The following is an 18816-nucleotide window of genomic DNA, read 5'->3' as shown; positions in this document are numbered from 1 at the left end:
ACTTTATCTCACCATTCTGATGAAGCAAATTTTTTTAAAATGTGTAAAGTTATTGTTCAGCTTTCAGATCACGTCTGAACTCGCATACTATAATTAGTAAAATGATACACAAGTGCTGTTCAGGGAGCAATGTGGGGTCCGGGTCCATCTAATGATAAGTGAGTGGAATCTTCCACATCCTGTAATGCAACGTGGGCGGCACAGTGGCACAGTGGTTAGCACTGCTGCATCACAGCACCAGAGACCCGGGTCCAATTCCCGCCTCAGGCGACTGACTGTGTGGAGTTTGCACGTTCTCCCCGTGTCTGCGTGGGTTTCCTCCAGGTGCTCCGGTTTCCTCCCACAATCCAAAGACGTGCAGGTCAGGTGAATTAGTCATGCTAAATTGCCCGTAGTGTTAGGTAAGGAGTAAATGTAGGGGTATGGGTGGGTTGCGCTTCGGCAGGTCGGTGTGGACTTGTTGGGCCGAAGGGCCTGTTTCCACACTGTAATGTAATGTAATCTAAAAAAACTGTGAAACAGGAGCAAGGTAGCAATATGGAAGCCCCACATCTGAAAGTTTAGCCTTAACCACAGATCACACTGAAGCCTTCAACTACAGTCTTGCTCACACAGCATTCAGCACGTTGTTTCCAGTGAATTATCTCCATCTCCTGCCCCATCCTGTTGAACTAATTTGCCATAACACTGTAAGCAGGAAACTAGAGAAAGAAATTGAGACACTGAGTTTTTCTCAGTGTATTGATCTGTAAATAAAAAATCAAGACCTAGCTGAGACTTCCACATGAACCCAGGGATTGGATTCAGTTTAATGTGTGCAATCTAAAGGGTGATTCTGGTTCACTTGCGTGTTGAACCAGATTCTACTGAAGAAACACTTACAGAACCTGGATGTGTCAGGATATTGTAAAATGGCCCATAAAGGGATTGCGATTTTATCCATCCTACGATTTTAAATTCAATTAGATTAGGGAAACTAAAACAATGGATTGGTTTATATGTAATGTTATAATCAAAAATCACCCCATTCGCCTTGAATTTAAGTTCAGACTCATGCCTTCTGACACTATCCCAGGTAAAATGTGAGCTACATTACAAATATAGAGAAAGGTAGAGTTTAGGAGTATCCAGTAGGCTGCAGTGAAGAATACACAGACTGTTCTAGGAAAAATCAATAGATTGACATTCTGAAAAGATAAGCTGAAAAATAAGTAATTATTTTTCCATGTCGATGTGATCCATTTACTCTCCACTGAAGCCTTTCAAGTTTAACAGAATCCTCAGAAAATGATGCTGTCTGCAGTCCATCGGATATTTTAAAATTGTTTTGAAGAGTAAACTCCAAGAATTTGTGTACAGCACGGTGGCACAGTGGTTAGCACTGCTGCCTCTCAGCACCAGAGACCCGGGTTCAATTCCTGCCTCAGGCGACTGTGTGTGTGGAGTTTGCACATTCTCCCCGTGTCTGTGTGGGTTTGCTCCAGTTTCCTCCCACAATCCAAAAAATGTGCAGGTTAGGTGAATTGGCCATGCTAAATTGCCTGTAGTGTTAGGTGAAGGGGAATGGGTCTGTGTGAGTTGCGCTTCAGTGGGTCGGTGTGGACTTGTTGGGCCGAAGGGCCTGCTTCCACACTAAGTAATCTAACTCACCTTATTCTGGGTACTACACAGCACTAGTAACTATGTAATATTATGTGAATACAATGTTTACCACTTTAAATGATATGATTGACACTAATAAAAAGTAAGCAAATTAACATATAAATACTGCATATCTGTACCTTTAATCGCAATCTATATGAACAGGTAGAATGGGTTGACACTAAGGATGATTGAGGCCAAAATGTAATTCAGATAAGAAACCAATATACACTTGAAATGTTTAACTGGAAAAACGTATTTGAATAATGTAGGCTGAAACTGTGAAGGATCTGATCTGATCATTTTCAACTCCACATTCCTTCCTTATCTCTATAATCCTTGATTGCCTTACTGATTAAAAATCTGCCTGTTCAGGCACTCCCTGGTTGCGAACAGGTTCTATTCTGGTGTTGGAACACAATGCAGGACTATTTAAAATAGCAATTCATAAGTACGGAAAATGTTATTATATCAATTGTTTAGAGTTATATGCCTGTATGGGATTGCATTCATAAGTGTGAGCTTTTGTAAATTGGGCATTCATAAATTGGGAACGTTGTGTCAGCTTGGAATATACTTAACGTTCCACTTTCTATAGCCACAGATTCACTATCTTCAGAGAAGAAGTTATCCCTAATCTCTGTTTTAAATGGGTGAACCCTTAATCTGAGATTATGTCCTCTGGTCTGAACTCTCCCACAGGGGAAACAACCTTTTTGCATCTCCCCTATCAAGTTCCTTAAATATTCGATACATTTCAAGGAAATCAACTTTTATTCTTCTAGACACTAATGAATATAGGCATAACCCAATCAGTCTCTCCTCATCAAAATATCTAGAATCAATTTAGTGAACCTTTTCTGGACTGCCTCCAATGACAGCATGTCTTTCCTCAGATGAGAATTCACAGTATTCCAGCTGCAGTCTGATTATTGCCTAGTATAGTTTTCACAAGACCTCCCTATTTTTACTCCATTCTTTCTGAAATACTGAACATTCCACTTGTCTTCTTTATTATCTTCAGAACATGGATGTTAGCTTTTGTGATTCATGTACTGGAAGCCTTACATCCTCCTGTGCTGCACCTTTCTGAAGTCTGTCTCCTTTTAAATAATACTCAGCCCTTCTATTCTTCCGGCAAAGCGAATTGCCTTACATTTTCACACATTATATTCCATTTGCGAAGTTGTTGCCTACCCACTTAACTAGTCATTAACATATATTGTAAATAATTATAGCCCCAGCACCTATTCCTGTGACACTCCACTAGCTACAGATTATGATCTTGAAAAGTCTCTCTTTATCCTAACTCTGTCTTCTGTTAGTTAGCCAGATCTCTAGCAATGTTAATGTACTACCCTACCACTTTTATCATATTTAGTAGTCTTGTATGCAGTAGTTTATTGAATGTCTTTTGGAAGTCCAAATACATTTCATATACTGCTTCCCCTTTATCTATCTTGCTTTTTGCCTCTTCCAAAAATTCTAATAAATTTGTCAAGCATGATTTCCACTTAATGAAGCCATGTTAACTCAGCTTGACTATAGTGTGTATTTCTAAATACTCTGCTGGTGTATCCTTTGGAAAAGGCTCTAACATTAAAGATGTTAAACTAACCTGTCTATAGTTACCTATTTTCCATTACATTCCCCTTTTAAATAAAACTATTGCATTGAAAGTTTTGCAATCTTTGACCCCTGACATGACTTCTCCACCTCCTGATGCTGCCTGGCTTGCTGTGTTCTTTCAGCCTCCTGCCTGTCTACCTTGCCATAACAATGCCATGGATATGGGACTCAGTTGTGGAGGTATTGAGGTAATAGGCTACTGTACAACAGACTAGAAATAGAAAAAAAGCAGAAGAAGGTGAGTATCATATATTGAATACAAAAATTAGTTTAGGATTGAACAAAATGCCAAGTATCACAACTTTGTAGTCATAATACAATACATTTTGTAAAGAAAGCTAATCTGACTTTTTACAATGGACACAGAATCTAACAAGGTGGATTGCAGACATTACATGACTGCTCTTATTGGTTCACTACTACCAAAAACAAGCAGGCAAATTGATGTTGAAAAGTATGGTGCAGGAAAGGCACAGCTGGTCAGGCAGCATCCGAGTGGCAGGAGAATCGATGTTTCGAGCATAAGCTCTTCATCAAGAATGGGGTGGGGGGTGAGGAGGGAAAAGGGGGCTGAGAGATAAATGGGAGGAGTGTGGACCTGGGGGGGGAAAGTAGCTGGAAAGGTGATATGTAGAAGGAGGTGGGGGGTGATGGCGATAGGTCGGAAAGGAGGGTGGAGCAGATAGGTGGGAAGGAAGATGGACAGGTAGGACAGTTCAAGAGGGCAGTGCCAAGTTGGAAGGTTAGGTTTGGGATATGGTGGGTAAATAAAGAAACTGGTGAAATCTACATTGATCCTGTGTGGTTGAAGGGTCCCAAGGTAGAAGATGAGGCATTCGTCCTCCAGGCATTGGGTGGCGAGAGTTTGGTGGTGGAGGAGGCCCGGGATTTGCATGTCCTTGGTGGAGTGGGAGGGGGAATTAAAGTGTTTGGCCACAGGGCAGTGAGACTGTTTAATGCATGAACTAACTCACTTTAACTCTCCCTCCCACTCTGCCAAGGACATGAAAGTCTTGAGACTCCTCCAGGCATCAGATGGTAAGGGTTTTGCAGTGGAGGTGCCTCTCCACCTTGGGACCCTCCAACCACATGGGATCAATGTAGATTTCACCAGTTTCTTCATTTCCCCTCCCTCCACTTTACCCCAGATCTAACCTTCCAACTCAGTACTGCTCTTTGAACGGTCTTATCCGTCCATCTTCCTTCCCACCTATCTGCACCACTCTCCTTTCCGACCTATCACCATCACCCCCCACCTCCATCGCCTTTCCAACTACCTTCCTCCCAGCCCCACACCCCCCATTTATCTCTCAGCCCCCTTGGGCCACCCCGCACCCCCAATTCATGATGAAGAGCTCATGCCCAAACATTGACTCTCCTGCTCCTCGGATGCTGCCTGACCTGCTGTGATTTTCCAGCACCCCACTTTTCAGTCTGATCTCTAGCATCTACAGTCCTCACTTTCTCCTTGGCAGATTGATGTGTCAACTTAGCATCAATCACAAAGGGAGACACTTAGAAATTGATTAACTGTTTGATAAAAAAATACAAGCAAATTTAAGGATGTGAGAATTCAAAGCATCTGAGAGAACAGGAGTCTGGTAAGACACTGCATGGAATTCCAACGAATTGACTTTGCTTTGAAGATTTAAAAGTGTTTTTGACAATTCAAAGTTACATAATAGCTATTTGCTTTGGTCATGATAAAGCAGCTGTGAGACTCCAATCTGGGCAGAACTTCAAGAGAAACACCAGAGAGGGAAAAAGACTTTTTTTAACAGGGAGACAGAAAAGGTACACTGACTAAAGAACTCTACTGAACCAGACTATCAAAGGACACAACTAGAGTGTGATAAAAGCTAAAGAAAGGAGCCTTCGCTCCCACCCAGAACCCTTCTGCTCAGTCAAACTTAGATTCATAGAGCCATCAAGATGTACAGCATGGAAATAGATCCTTCAGTCCAACTCATCCACGCCAACCAGATATCCCAACCCAATCTAGTCCCACCAGCCAGCACCCGGCCTATATCCCTCCAAGCCCTTCCTATTCATATACCCATCCAGATGCCTTTTAACTGTTGCAATTGTACTAGCCTCCACCACTTCCTTTGGAAGCCCATTACACACACACACACATCTCTCTGCATGAAAACATTGCCCCTTGGGTCTCTTTTATATCTTTCCCTTTTCAACATAAACCTATGCCCTCTAGTTTTGGACTCTCCAACCCAGGGAAAAGACCTTCTCTATTTCCCCCATCCATGCCTCTCATGATTTTATAAACGTCTATAAAGGTCACCCTTCAGCCTCTGATGCTGCAGGGAAAACAGCCCCAGCCTGTTCAGTCTCTCTATAGCTCAAATTGGGAGAAGCCACCAACTATTTGACCACAGAAACATTGTAGCTGCTGAATTCTTACTTTAAGTTTTACTTTCAAGTTAATGCTATATTTAATTTTGTTAGTTAAAAATAGCGTACCCTTCTCCTTAATTGTCACTGCATTTCCACTGACCTATACCTTAACCGAATTTCCCAGTTGACTTTAGTCAGCTCTGCGTTCATCCCCTCAATTTCCCATATTTAAGTTTAAAACACATCCCTTAGATCACTCTTTGCATTGTCAAGCTCAATTAAAAATTCAGTCATTATTGCCTTTTATTGTATTTTGACCTATCACCATTCTTCACAGAATTATACCTAGAGCATCTTTTCTATGAGGTCACTAATTTAATTTGGTCTCATTACACATTACAGATCGAGAATAACCTTTTCTCTGGTTGGGTCAAGAATGTGCTGCTCTAAGAAACTGTCCTGAAAACACTCCATAAACCCATTTACTAAGCAGATTTGTCAAAACTGAATGTGGATTAAAATCATCCATGATTATTGCCATAACTTTCTCAAAAGCCCACATCTTTGCTTAATATATGAATAGGAATTTAATTACTGAAAGTCTTTGCCATAACAACATCAATTTGCACCTTCAAGGAAAAAAAATTAAAAATGAACTTAATAGATTATCTTTTTAAGCATTATAAAACAAGATTCAAGCTGGGCTCTATCACTGAGAGAAGTAGTTGGATCCTATGGATTTGATTTCAAATGATATTTTACTACTGACTGAGATGTTAAGAAAGTCAAAGGACTCTAGATACAGGGGTTATCCAGCTTTAGACCAAAGGACTGAATCCTTGTGATGTCGCCAGTGAGAGGATATCTTCTGATTAAGTGTTCATTTCTACTATAACTCCAACATGGTGTGCAGCAGGAACCATGTGGCCTGATATTAAAGTTCTATTGTAAAATGACTCTGAACTGACTTCTTTTCTTGCACTCAGTCTTTGACTCGTATCATCACTTGTGGTCTTCTTTCCTCTTTCTCATTCACTTCATTTTCTCTCCCTCCATCTTTAGTTTCTCTCATATTAAGTTATTGGGGAAAATTTGAATTCAATAAATACCTGGAATTAGGAGTCTAATGGTTTCATGGTCACTATTTGTCGAGGGTCAGAAAAATCCATTTGGTTCACCGATGCCCTTTAGGAAAGGAAACTGCCATCCTTGCCCATTCTGGCCTACATGTGACTGTGAATACACAGCAATAAAGTTGACACTTAACTGTCCTTGGGCATTTAAGGATGAGTAATAAATTTGGCTAGGCATTGAATCATGATCAGGTATCTTGAATTTAAGAACCTAGACATATGGCCCATGACACAAGACATTATAATTGACACAAAATAAAACGATAGAAGAGAAGAAATGAGGAATTAATTAAAAAGGTAGTGATTAGGAGTTTTGAACTGCTAAATGTAATAGGCGAACAAAAAGATCGGGCTGTAGAAGAAATCATGTTTAAGAACAGCAGGTAAACAGGTAACTTGGTTCATCAGGTGTCATCATGCAGTATATTAAAACAATTTCCAGACACTGCTTCAATAAGTCTTTATGATAGCAATATTGGCATTCTATTAATCCCGGCCTGTTTGTCGGGTATGTGGACTAGTCCACTTTCCGCAGTTACACCGGCATCACCCCCACTTGTTCCTCCGCTACATCAATGACTGCATTGGTGCCACATCATGCTCCCATGAGGTGGTTGAACAGTTCATCAACTTTGCCAACACCTTCCACCCCAACCTCAAATTTACCTGGACCATCTTGGACACCTCTCTCTCCTTCCTGGACCTCTCCATCACCGTCTTCGGTGACTAACTAACCACAGACATCTACTACAACCACACAACTACCTAGACTACAAGTCCTCCCACCCTACCTCTTGTAAAAATGCCATTCCTTATTCCCAGTTCTTCTGCCTCCACCGCATCTGTTCCCAGGATGACTAATTCCACCTCAAAGTCCCAGATGGCCTCCTTCTTCCAAGATTGCAACTTCCCTTCCAATGTGTTTTACGATGCCCTCCAGCACATCTCCTCCACTTCATGCATCACTGCCCTTGAACCCCACCCCTTCCAATGCAACAAGGACAGGAACCCCATGGCCCTCACCTTCCACCCCACCAACCTCCACATGCAACGTATCATCCTCCGCCACTTCCACCACCTCCAAATGGACCCCACCACGAAAGGCATATTTCCCTCCCTCTGAATGTCCTAGCGAGGCCCAAGACCTGCATGTCCTTGATTGAATGGGAGGGGAAGTTGAAGTGTTCAGCCATGGGGCAGTGGGGCTGGTTGATGCAGGTGTCCCAGAGATGTTCTCTGAAACAATCAGCAAGAAGGCGTCCTGTCTCCCCGATGTAGAGGAGACATCGGGTGCAATGGATGCAGTAGATGACATTGGTAGAGGTACAGGTAAAGTTCTGACGGATGTAGAAGGATCCCTTGGGAGGTGAGGGGAGTGGGGTGGACGCAGGTTTTGCACTTTCTGCAGTGGCAAGGATAGGTGCCAGGAGTGTGGTGTGGGCTGGTGGGGGTGTGGACCTGACAAGGGAGTTGCAGAGGGAATGGTCTCTCTGGAACATTAATAGAGGTGGGAGGGAAATATGCCTTTCGTGGTGGGGTCCATTTGGAGGTGGTGGAAGTGGCGGAGGATGATACGTTGCATGTGGAGGTTGGTGGGGTGGAAGGTGAGGGCCATGGGGTTCCTGTCCTTGTTGCATTGGAAGGGGTGGGGTTCAAGGGCAGTGATGCATGAAGTGGAGGAGATGTGCTGGAGGGCATCGTAAAACACATTGGAAGGGAAGTTGCAATCTTGGAAGAAGGAGGCCATCTGGGACTTTGAGGTGGAATTAGTCATCCTGGGAACAGATGCGGTGGAGGCAGAAGAACTGGGAATAAGGAATGGCATTTTTACAAGAGGTAGGGTGGGAGGACTTGTAGTCTAGGTAGTTGTGTGGTTGTACTTACCTTCATTCACCTATCACTTTCTCAGCAACCTTCCCCTCATCCCCACCCCCTCCCATTTATCTCTCAGCCCCTGGCCTATAAGCTTCATACCTGATGAAGGGCTTATGCCTGACATGTCGATTCTCAAGACTTGGATGCTGCCTGACCTGCTGTGCTTTCCCAGCAAACACTCTCAACTCTGATCTCCAGAGTCCCCTCTATGTGAAGAAATTGTTTCAATTCTTTCCTTCAACTCTTTTTGAACATCTTGCAGTCCCTTTGTTTTATTGATTAATGGAAACAATTTACAATTATCTTCACCACGTCTCTTCATAATCTGCAAGTCCTATCCCAGTCTAGTTAAAATTCTTTAACACCTCCAGTCTTTTAGAACATCTGTAACTCTTCATTTATAATAATACATAAATGTACGAAACTGCTTTTATCCATTCCTTTATGCTCTTTGTATAATAGCATGTCCAAAGTTATGCGTTAAAGTTCCAACTGCAGCTTCACTAAAGTACAGTGCAAGTTTAAAATGATAAAACGTAAGAGCAGAAGTAAGCCATTCAACATAAATGTGCTCCACCATTCAATAAGATCATGGCTGATATGATAATCTCCAACCCTACTTTTCTCCATAACTTTTAATTCCTTTACAGATTAAAATTCTGTAAATATTTGCCTTGAATATACTTAATGACTTAGCCTTGACAGCCCTCTGTAGTAAAGAATTACACAGATCCACAACCCTCTGAGAAGAAATTCATCTTTATCTGTGCACCCTTATTCTGAGATTATGCCCTCTGGTCCTAGACTCTTCAACAAGGGGAAACAACCTTTACACATCTACCCTCTGAATGTCCCAGGGATCTTGCATATTTCAAAAAGGTTCTCTCTCATTCTTCTAAATTCCAATGAGAACAGGTACAGTCTACTCACCTCTTCTCATAAGACAGTCCCTCCTGGTGACCTGGTATCAGCCTAGTGAACCTTTCCTGGATTGCCTACAATGCCAATAGATCTATCCTTAGAGAAGGGCTAGAATGTTTTTTTTAATTCACTCATGAAAATGTGGGAATTATTGGTTCGGCCAGCATCTATTGTCTATCCATAATTTCCATTCCTTTATTTTAAAAGGGAAGGAAAAACAAAGGTGTTACTTTGGCAGTTTTCTAATCCTCTGGGATTCCTGGAAGAGTATTACCAGTATACCCATCATCTCTGTAGCTGTGCCCTTTAGTATCCTAGGATGCATCCCATCAAGTCAACGGGACGTAGCAGCCTTTAGCCCAATTAGCTTCCCAAGTACTTTTTCATCTAGTGATAGGTATTGTATTTATTTCCTCTCCATTTGTCCCTTAATTATTTCGTAATTTTGGATTGCTACTAGCACCTTCTCCTGTAAAACCTCTGCAAAGTATTTATTCAACTCCCCATTATTATTTCCCCAGCCACATTCTTTTAGGTGCCTATGTTCAGTTTGCCTTCTCTCATCCTTTTTACATATTTAATGGAGCTCTTGCTGTGCATCTTTCTGTTGCAAGTTTACACTCAAAGTTTATTTCCTCCCTTTTTTTTGGTTTTAAATTTTTCCAGTCCTCTGGTTTACCACTAATCTTTGCCATGTACTATGTTTTGTCTTTCAATTTGATGCTATCCTTAATTTTCCAAGTTAAGATTATTTTATGTTTTTGTATAATATAAAACCGAATACAAATCTGAAGATTTCATTTAGCTTTTTTTATTATCTAATACATGTTTATAATGTCAACTATGGTCCAGTTGGTCACAAACTTGCCTCTGAATAACAATATTTCCAATTTATTCCCAGCTAGAGCCAAAATTCCAGTGCACTGCTGAGGGAATGCTACTCTGGTAGAAGGGCCATCTTTCAAAACCAAGGTCCCAACTGTTTACACAGGGAGATATCAATGATCCCAAAGTAATATTTTGAAAAAAAAGCTGGGTGTATATTCCCGATTTTCAAAGCTACCTTTATCCCTTAATCAAAATTGTGAAAGCAAAGAATATCTGGTCATTGTCAAACTGCTTTTTGTGTAAGTTTGTTGAGTGAAAATTGATTGCCTATAACAAAAGTACTCATTGTCTGTAAAGCAATCAGATAGCTGGCAGTCCTGAAAAGCACAATATAAATGCAAGTCTTTCTTTTTAAGCTCTACTTGAGTCACTTTTTTTTAAAACATCCTAAATACCTGCATGACAAACTATGTGACACATTGCAATTTTTCATGATTCTTATATGATGTAATACCTTTTATTTTAAATTTCAGCAAATTTTGGTATTGCTCTCGCAATTCCTAAATTCATAACCACCAAATTTAAATATAAAAACAGAGCAATCTTGTGGCCTACACTCAATCTCTTTCCAGTCTCAGAAACTCCCTTTTACCTAAGCCGTTTGCTTTCTGCTCTGATCTATTTGCCTATACACATTTCAATTCATACAAATGCCATGTAATATTTGTTTTATTCACAAATCTCTCACATTGTAAATCCAAATGTTTAATATGTGTGGAAAAAATTTAGTACTAAGCAATAGGTCTTATCCTAACAGCAAAATGATATGGGAAAAATGCTGTTCGTATTAACTAGTTCTTTTGTTTCATACTGCCTGTGCATCACTCTGTTGTTCTGTTAATATTTTAAGCTAAGTATAAAAATTATCACATTAAAACTGCAGAATGTGCTTGTAATGTTGATATTCCTATACATATGTAGCAATGTACTTCACTCAAGTAATGGTTCATTTTTAGTCACAGGGTTATTGTCTGCACTTATAGATTGATATCAGTATGATTTTTGGTGGGAGACAATAGCTGGGTATGGGAGCAGAAACCAGGTACTGAGAACAACTACATTTTGCATACAACTTTTATTTCTTAGGCTTTTGTCAAAAACTGCATCAGATATGGTTAAACAAGTATCTAGCACACTTGCCTTCATTACTTACTTCTTTGAATATAGGAGTTGGGAAGTTATATTGAGCTTGTAGGAAGGATATTACTAAACTGGAGAGAGTCAGAAGAGAGTTACCAGGATGTTGCCAGGTATGGAAGGTTTGAGTAATATATCCAATTTGGATTGGCTGGGACTTTTATCATTGGAGCTCATAGAAGTTTATAAAATGTTGAGGGGTATAGATAGAGTTAATGGTAGTTATTTTTCCCTAGGATGGGGGATTTCAAGACTCTGGGGCACATTTCTAAGGTGAGAGGGAAGAGATTTAAAAAAGACATGGAGGGTGCTTCATGCGTGGAATGAATTTCCTGAGGAAGTGGTGAATGTGGATACAATTGCAATGTTTAAAAGACATTTGGATAAGTACATGAATAGGAAAGGTTTGGAGGATATTGGTCAGGAGCAGGCTGATGGGACTAGCTTAGTTAGGCATAGACTAACTGGACCAAAAGATCTGTTTTTGTGCTGTAAGACTCTACGAACAGGGTCGGGGTGGGACAGGGAGTGGAGTCATGATTTTGATTCGGAGAATTTAAATCCTGCTGATGAAACTTTGTCAAAACCTACATATTTTCATAATAAATGTTTTCACATTACATGTTACAAAATTTGGCTCCAAATTTACCAGACTGTCTCAAGAACTAACTCACTTTATATTTACTATTCTAACGGCTTGATCTGGATAATGGAGGAAGTGAGCATAAGAAGTTAATTACATAGCCAGTGGAATTGGAATTCATTTCATACAGCTGGGGAAAAAAACACAGTAATGGCAACCAGGACAACTGTCATTGATTGTTGTAAAACAAAACCCCTGGTTCACTCATGCCTTTAAAATAAAGAAATCTGCCATCCTTATTTGGCTTGGAAGTAATGTTCTATATGTGGCTCCAGACCTGCAGCAGGACACTAGATTCAAGGAAAATTTAAGTTTGGGCAACAACTTTTACTGCAATTTAATGCTGCATTCCTTTGCAATCCTTGCTTAAAAATCATAACTCTTTATTAATGGTCTTAATTAAAGTTATGCTTAACATAGTAATTACCAATATCATCAAGCAGCATTGTTATTTATAGAACAGGGTAAAATGCGTTCTGATGTCTTAAGTCTAAGATGTTTAAATGTAGTCACGCATATGCTCTCTTGGACGCTCTGAATGAAATTACAAACCCACGCTTCACTTTTTATAGAAATATCAGCTGGAGATTTTTATTTTAAACGCAACTGGAGGATTTCTTGTCTCATGATCTTACTGAAAGTTAAAGACGTTGTGCCACCACAGCCTATTGATTGAGCAATTACCAACGACATGATCACCAAGAAAACTGTAACTTATATTCTTTTTCAAAGTTTAAAAAGAGTTTAAAAAATCTTTTACAATACAAGCTATGTCGAATAGGCAAAATAAATAGCATATTTCAATTTATCAAACACCTCAGTCGAGAAAGCATTTGTACAGATTAATTATGACTCGAAGTTTCCACTCAGTTAAACGTCATGGGGGCAATAGAAGTTTCATGTAAGTGCGGACTATCATTAACCAGGGTAACACTGAGTGTAAGGAGGCATACTCGCAATTGTGCAAATATACCTTTGGGGTTCCTAATTTGAGGTTTTTTGCCTGCATCCCGCTCAATGACCCATCAGCAATGCAATATTTCAACATCTTCTATGTTCCTTGTTTAAATGATGCATTGTGCCAATTGTTTGGATCTTGCGGTCAGATTACACCATGCTGTTAACTCTTTCGTATACAAGTGTTACTTTTAAATCCAAGTTATGTGACATCAGTACATCATTTAACATAATCAAGTTCGATCAATGCAAACTGGCTTGTGTCTTAGATGAAAATCAGCAGAAAAATGCAAATGCTAATAAAAAAGACTGAATTACAGCTTTTCATTTTTAAACCAATGTCCTTCATATATCACTCGACAATTTCCAATTTTAAACACTGAAAACTGTTTTGCTTTGAAGCTAGAGATTTGGACTTTTAATAGTACGAGTTTATTTAAAAATATTTTCTTTCTCAAGAACATTGGCTGGATACATTTGTAAGAGCAAGTTGAAGCATTGGGGAACAATAACGGTGGTTGCCATTATAAGTAACCGTGTTCAGAAAGTAGGTTTTAACATTTTCCTGAATACTGAGCAGCGCATTTCTTCTTAATCGCCTCATTTAGATTTCAAAAATATACGGTGTAACATATACATTAGTCCCCAATTATTGCTGTCTAGTTGATGGCTTTATATCAAAGGGAGCTTTTAACAGATAGCATTGGCTTTAATATGTTTTCAGTTTCTGAACCAGCTATACATTTCTACTGATGACATAATCCTATTTTGGAATTATCTCTAAATTGACCGTGCACTTTAAGCAAACCTTTAAAGTTTTTTTTTAGTAGAATTAATCAATCATTCTCAGCAATGAAACACCCTTGAGTATACTGAAGGAAAACACTTCATTGAAATGTTTCCAAGAACACAAAAGAAAACGAATTTTCAAGCCAGTTTTTGCTATTAAAAGTGGCAGATGTGACAGCCTGACTCACGCCCTAAAAAAGTTAACGCACCTTCCGCCTTGAAACAAAGTTACTTTTAACACCTGCTATTCTGAGAGAAGAAATACTCCTAATGCATGATAGAATGTTCTTAAATAATTGTTAAACTTAGCATATTTGCTATTGAACATCTAAAGGATGCATAAATAAGTAATTTAACGAAATTAATTTGAAAACTAAGACATGTTATAGTAAATATATAATTAATGATTGTCATAATTGTACATTTGTTACATGTCCTTAGGGTAAAGTGTCTCAGCAAAACTGTGCGTTCGGAACCACCTAAAACAGAAATAAGACAGACAAGTGCTGCTTACCTCCATGAATTGGTCACTGTGTGTTTATATATGATTCCAGACACTGAATAAATTTCTTGAAGAATTTAAATTGCTTGACGTTACTTTGCAACTCGACTGAGTCTCCAGTGTTTTATCAGTATTGATTGACAACCAGTTCCTGGGTTTATCCACCTCTTGAGAACTGGTCATTTCGATTGGTGCTATAAGGGCAATGTTCGCCAATTGGAGCAGGGCTGGGATGGGCCCGCTATTGTTGGCAGCTCTCCGCCTTCGAATTAACATCTGCATGTACCAAAACGGAACTGGTCGGTTTCATTTGAGTGGTAATGTTAGACGTGTTTAGCTTCTGAATACTTCAGAGATGAGTGCTGTATCATCTGCCTTCAAAGTGATAATGCGCTTCCTGTCTGCACTTAATAACTTGCTTTTGCATACTCCATTAGTATAGCGCCTTCTCTTGTGACAAGGAATGCGTGGAAACAATAATATTGCTCATAATAGATTATGATAAATTGTAAAAGAAAAAGGGTTTCAATCTGTCTGACAGTAACTGGCTTAGCACAGCACCTGTTGGAAGTTGGGAATTCTTGGAATTGCTTAGATTTGGGAATATATGCCTAAATTGATAGCATGTTCACCTATGAGTATCTAGGTTCAAGACCTACTCAAGAAAATCAAAGATGATCTTTCAGTGTAGTACAGACAGACTGTAACTAAATGGGCTGTCTTTTGGGTGAGACATTAAACCGTCTCCACCTTTTTGCCAGTGAGGCTGCAAAATCTCAAACTGCAATATTTTGAAGAGAACAGGGTCATTTTTGGGTTCATGGCCAATATTTATCTCTCAATCAATGCCAGAAAATCAGATGATCTGGTCATTAACACATTGCTGATTGTGGGAGTTTACTGTACTGTTTGCACATTGGTGGCTGTGTTGCCGACATTACCACAGTGACTGTAGTTAAAGTGCTTTATTTGCTGCGAAGCACTTGGAAGCATCTGATTGTTGTGAATAACAAATGCGAGTCTTTCATTTTTAAACCCCCACATTTCTATTGATTCTACAATTTCAAGTTTTTTTTATATTCAAAGTTTCTGATGTGCAAATTAAATAACTATAGTGTTTGGTGACAAGAATCTATGAATGTTTCAAGTTCTACTGAAATCTAAAGAAACAGTCTGCTTCATAGAACTAACTACTGTGTTAATTGAAATGTTCTCTCCAAATCCAAATCACAGAAAATGCACAAGACAGAAGGAAGTCATTTAGTCTATCGTATAAATGCTGTTTGACAAACAAATACCCAGTCTTATCCATGGCCTTGCAGGTCAAAGTTCTTCAAAATGACAATTAAATACTTTTACACATTTTTACAGCTTTGTTTTCTGCCACCATCTCAGGACGTGATTGTCAAGTCCCTATGTTTTAGGACCCCACTAGACAGTGATGCCACGTCACACATTACGAAAGAACTGTAAGTGTGCACTGACAGAGTAAGTATAACTGCCTGGTAAGGAAGGTTGCTTGGTTCTCCTTTTTTTAACTATACCACCCCCTCATGGTTGGTCACAATAAATATATGTATTTCTTTTTTAGCACGTGGTTATCACACTTCAATTAAACTTTGTTGACAAGATCAAAAGTAAAGGAGAACCAATTCCAAAGTTGTCTTGAACAAATGAGAGTGGAGTTTTATTGCTCCAGAAAAATAAACACAAACAATAAACTTTTAAAAAGGAGAGGAGGGTGTCTAAACAGACAGGATTGTACAGGTAGTTGCAGTAAAACTGTTTTAAAGAATCCTTGAATTGTGTGTGAAATCTGAGTCCAATAGTTTAGTTTAGTTCTGTTTCCTCAGCATTGGCAAAACCCACATTTATTTTTCAATGAATAAATGTTTCCTAAGTTACCTTTCCACTGTACTGGTTTCTGACACTGAGCGAGAGTGCAGGAGAAGAGCTTTCAGTATTCTCCATATTGTTTTCTTTTTCCTTTGATACTCAAAGGTGGCTTTTAATATGCACTTCCTTTGCAGATTCTAAGCATCAGACAGTACAGAAGAGGCCTTTCAGCCCATTGGGCCTGTACCACCAAAAGAATACTACAATCTACACTAGTCCCCTTGCAAGCACAAGGTCCATAGCCTTGAATGTTACAACATTTCAAGTGCTCATCCAAGTACCTTTGAAGGTTGTGAGGTCACCTGCTTCAACTACTCCCATGACCCTAACTGTGAAAAAAACTTCCTCAAATGCCCTCTAAACCTTCTACCCTTCACTTTAAAATTATGCCCCTTTGTTATTGACTCCAGCTAAGGGGAACAGCTTTTTTTTTTTGTTCACTCTGCCTATGCCCCACATAACCTTAAACCCCTCTCAGGTTCTCCCCCACTCACACCTCAGCCTTCTCTGCTCCAAAGAAAACAACCCAAGTTTATCCAGCCTCCCTTCATCACTGAAATGCTTCAACCAAGGCAACATCCCAAATACCTTCTGAACTACCCTACTAATCTGGCCTGCATCGTATGGATCCTTCTGTTTCTCGGAGCTTAATTGTCTCACCATTCATGAGTACTCCATTGCCTTCTTACTTCTTTCAAAATGTATTACTTTACATCTATTAGGGTTAAATTCCATCTGCTGTTGATCTGCCCACCTGACCAATCCGTTTCTATCCTCCTGTACCCTAGCACCTTCCTCCTCACTATCATCACCTGGCATGTCATTGTGTCATCTACAAAGTTGCTTATCACCCCCCCCCCCCCCACACACACACATTATAATCTACATTGTTTATGAATATTATAATCAATAAGGACCCAATATTGATCCCTGTGATATGACACAGCACACCATGCTCTAGTCACACAAATAGAGTGGGGCAGTGTAACAATAACAAAATCAAAAAGGTGGGAAAATAAGGGAAGGAACTAAATCAAAACAGTATTGCAGGGGGAGATAATATAATCCAGCACCTCCAATACCCACTTCTCTCTAACAGCTGTGAGATTAGTGATAGACACGACATGCTTCCTCTCTAGGACATCCAGGCACAGATGTAACTACAGAAGAAGAAAAAGATCCCTTGGAGCCCTGGCAATGTGGTCTTCTGCTGCCAGCTCATTTACTAACATACCTGTGAATGTATTAGCTAGAGTGCAGGTCAGGAGTACGTTCTAGTGAGCACATTACTGAGTGTCCACAACTGGTCAAGAAAGAAATATTCCAGGTTGCTGGCACAAAGAGGACTGCCAGAGTCTTGTACCTGAACAGTTCCAGTCAGGAGAGTGTCCCTCAGAGTTGGCCATTAAAGACTTCATCCAGGTGCACAAGTAGACATGTGAGCAGCAGGCAGGTTTGTTGGATGCATTGACCAAACTGACTCAAGCATTGAAGAGTCTATTTGAACCGTGCTGCCCCTGGCATGTGAGTATCTGGCTGTCTCCATGAACAGATTGGCAGCTGCCATGGAAATTCAGGTCCAGCACCTTCTGTGCCTGCTGGATATGCACACAGGTCTGCACATCATTGGCATAGTACTCAGCACAAAGGAGATGAGAGGGGGCGAGGGACCTTGACTTCTGTTCATATGCTCTACAGGCACGCTAGAAAGATTTTTTATAGACCCCCCCAATAGTCAGTGGGAAATTGAGAAACAAATTTGTAAAGACATCTCAGTTATCTGTAAGAATAATAGAGTGGTAATGGTAGGGGATTTTAAATTTCCGAACATAGACTGGGACTGCCAGAGAGTTAAAGGTTAAGATGGAGAGGAATTTGTTAAGAGTGTACAAAAAATTTGCTGATTCAATATGAGGATGTACCTACTAGAAAAGCTGCAAAACTTGACCTACTCTTGGGAAATAAAGCAGGGTAAGCGACTGAGGTGTCAGTGGGGGAGCACTTTGGGGCCAGTGACCATAATTCTATTAGTTTTAAAATAGTGGTGGAAAAGGATAGACCAGATCTAAAAGTTAAAGTTCTAAATTGGAGGAACACCAATTTTGATGGGATTAAGTAAGAACTTTCAAACGTTGTTTGGGGGTGGATATTCACAGGTAAAGGGATGGTTGGAAAATGGGAAGCCTTCAAAAATGTGATAACAAGAGTCCAGGAACAGTATGTTCCTGTTTGGGTGAAAGGAAAGGTTGGTGGTGTATGGAATGCTAGATACCTAGAGAAATTTGAGGTTTTGGTAAAGAAAAAGAAGGAAGCATATGTCAGGTTTAGACAGCAGAGATTGAGTGAATCCTTAGAAGAGTATAAAGGCAGTATGAGTATATATAAGAGGGAAATCAGGACATCAAAATGGGGACGTGAGATAGCTTTGGCAATAGGGTTAAGGAGTATCCAAA

At 39.9% G+C, this 18816-nt stretch overlaps 1 protein-coding gene across 1 annotated transcript in view; it reads right to left on the bottom strand.

Moving 5' to 3' along the window:
* The window catches only part of si:dkey-171c9.3, a 51965-nt gene extending 37365 nt beyond the window's left edge, over window positions 1-14600 (bottom strand). Inside the window, exon 1 of the mRNA XM_043704684.1 lies at window positions 14480-14600. Coding sequence (XP_043560619.1) covers window positions 14480-14485 — 6 coding nt within the window. The 5' untranslated portion in view covers window positions 14486-14600. The remainder of the gene's footprint in view (window positions 1-14479) is intronic.
* Window positions 14601-18816: the final 4216 nt, after the last annotated feature.

This window comes from Chiloscyllium plagiosum, chromosome 15 (genome assembly GCF_004010195.1).
Source record: "Chiloscyllium plagiosum isolate BGI_BamShark_2017 chromosome 15, ASM401019v2, whole genome shotgun sequence".
Classification (NCBI taxonomy): Eukaryota; Metazoa; Chordata; class Chondrichthyes; order Orectolobiformes; family Hemiscylliidae; genus Chiloscyllium; species Chiloscyllium plagiosum.
This window is presented reverse-complemented; position numbering and strand designations above follow the sequence as displayed.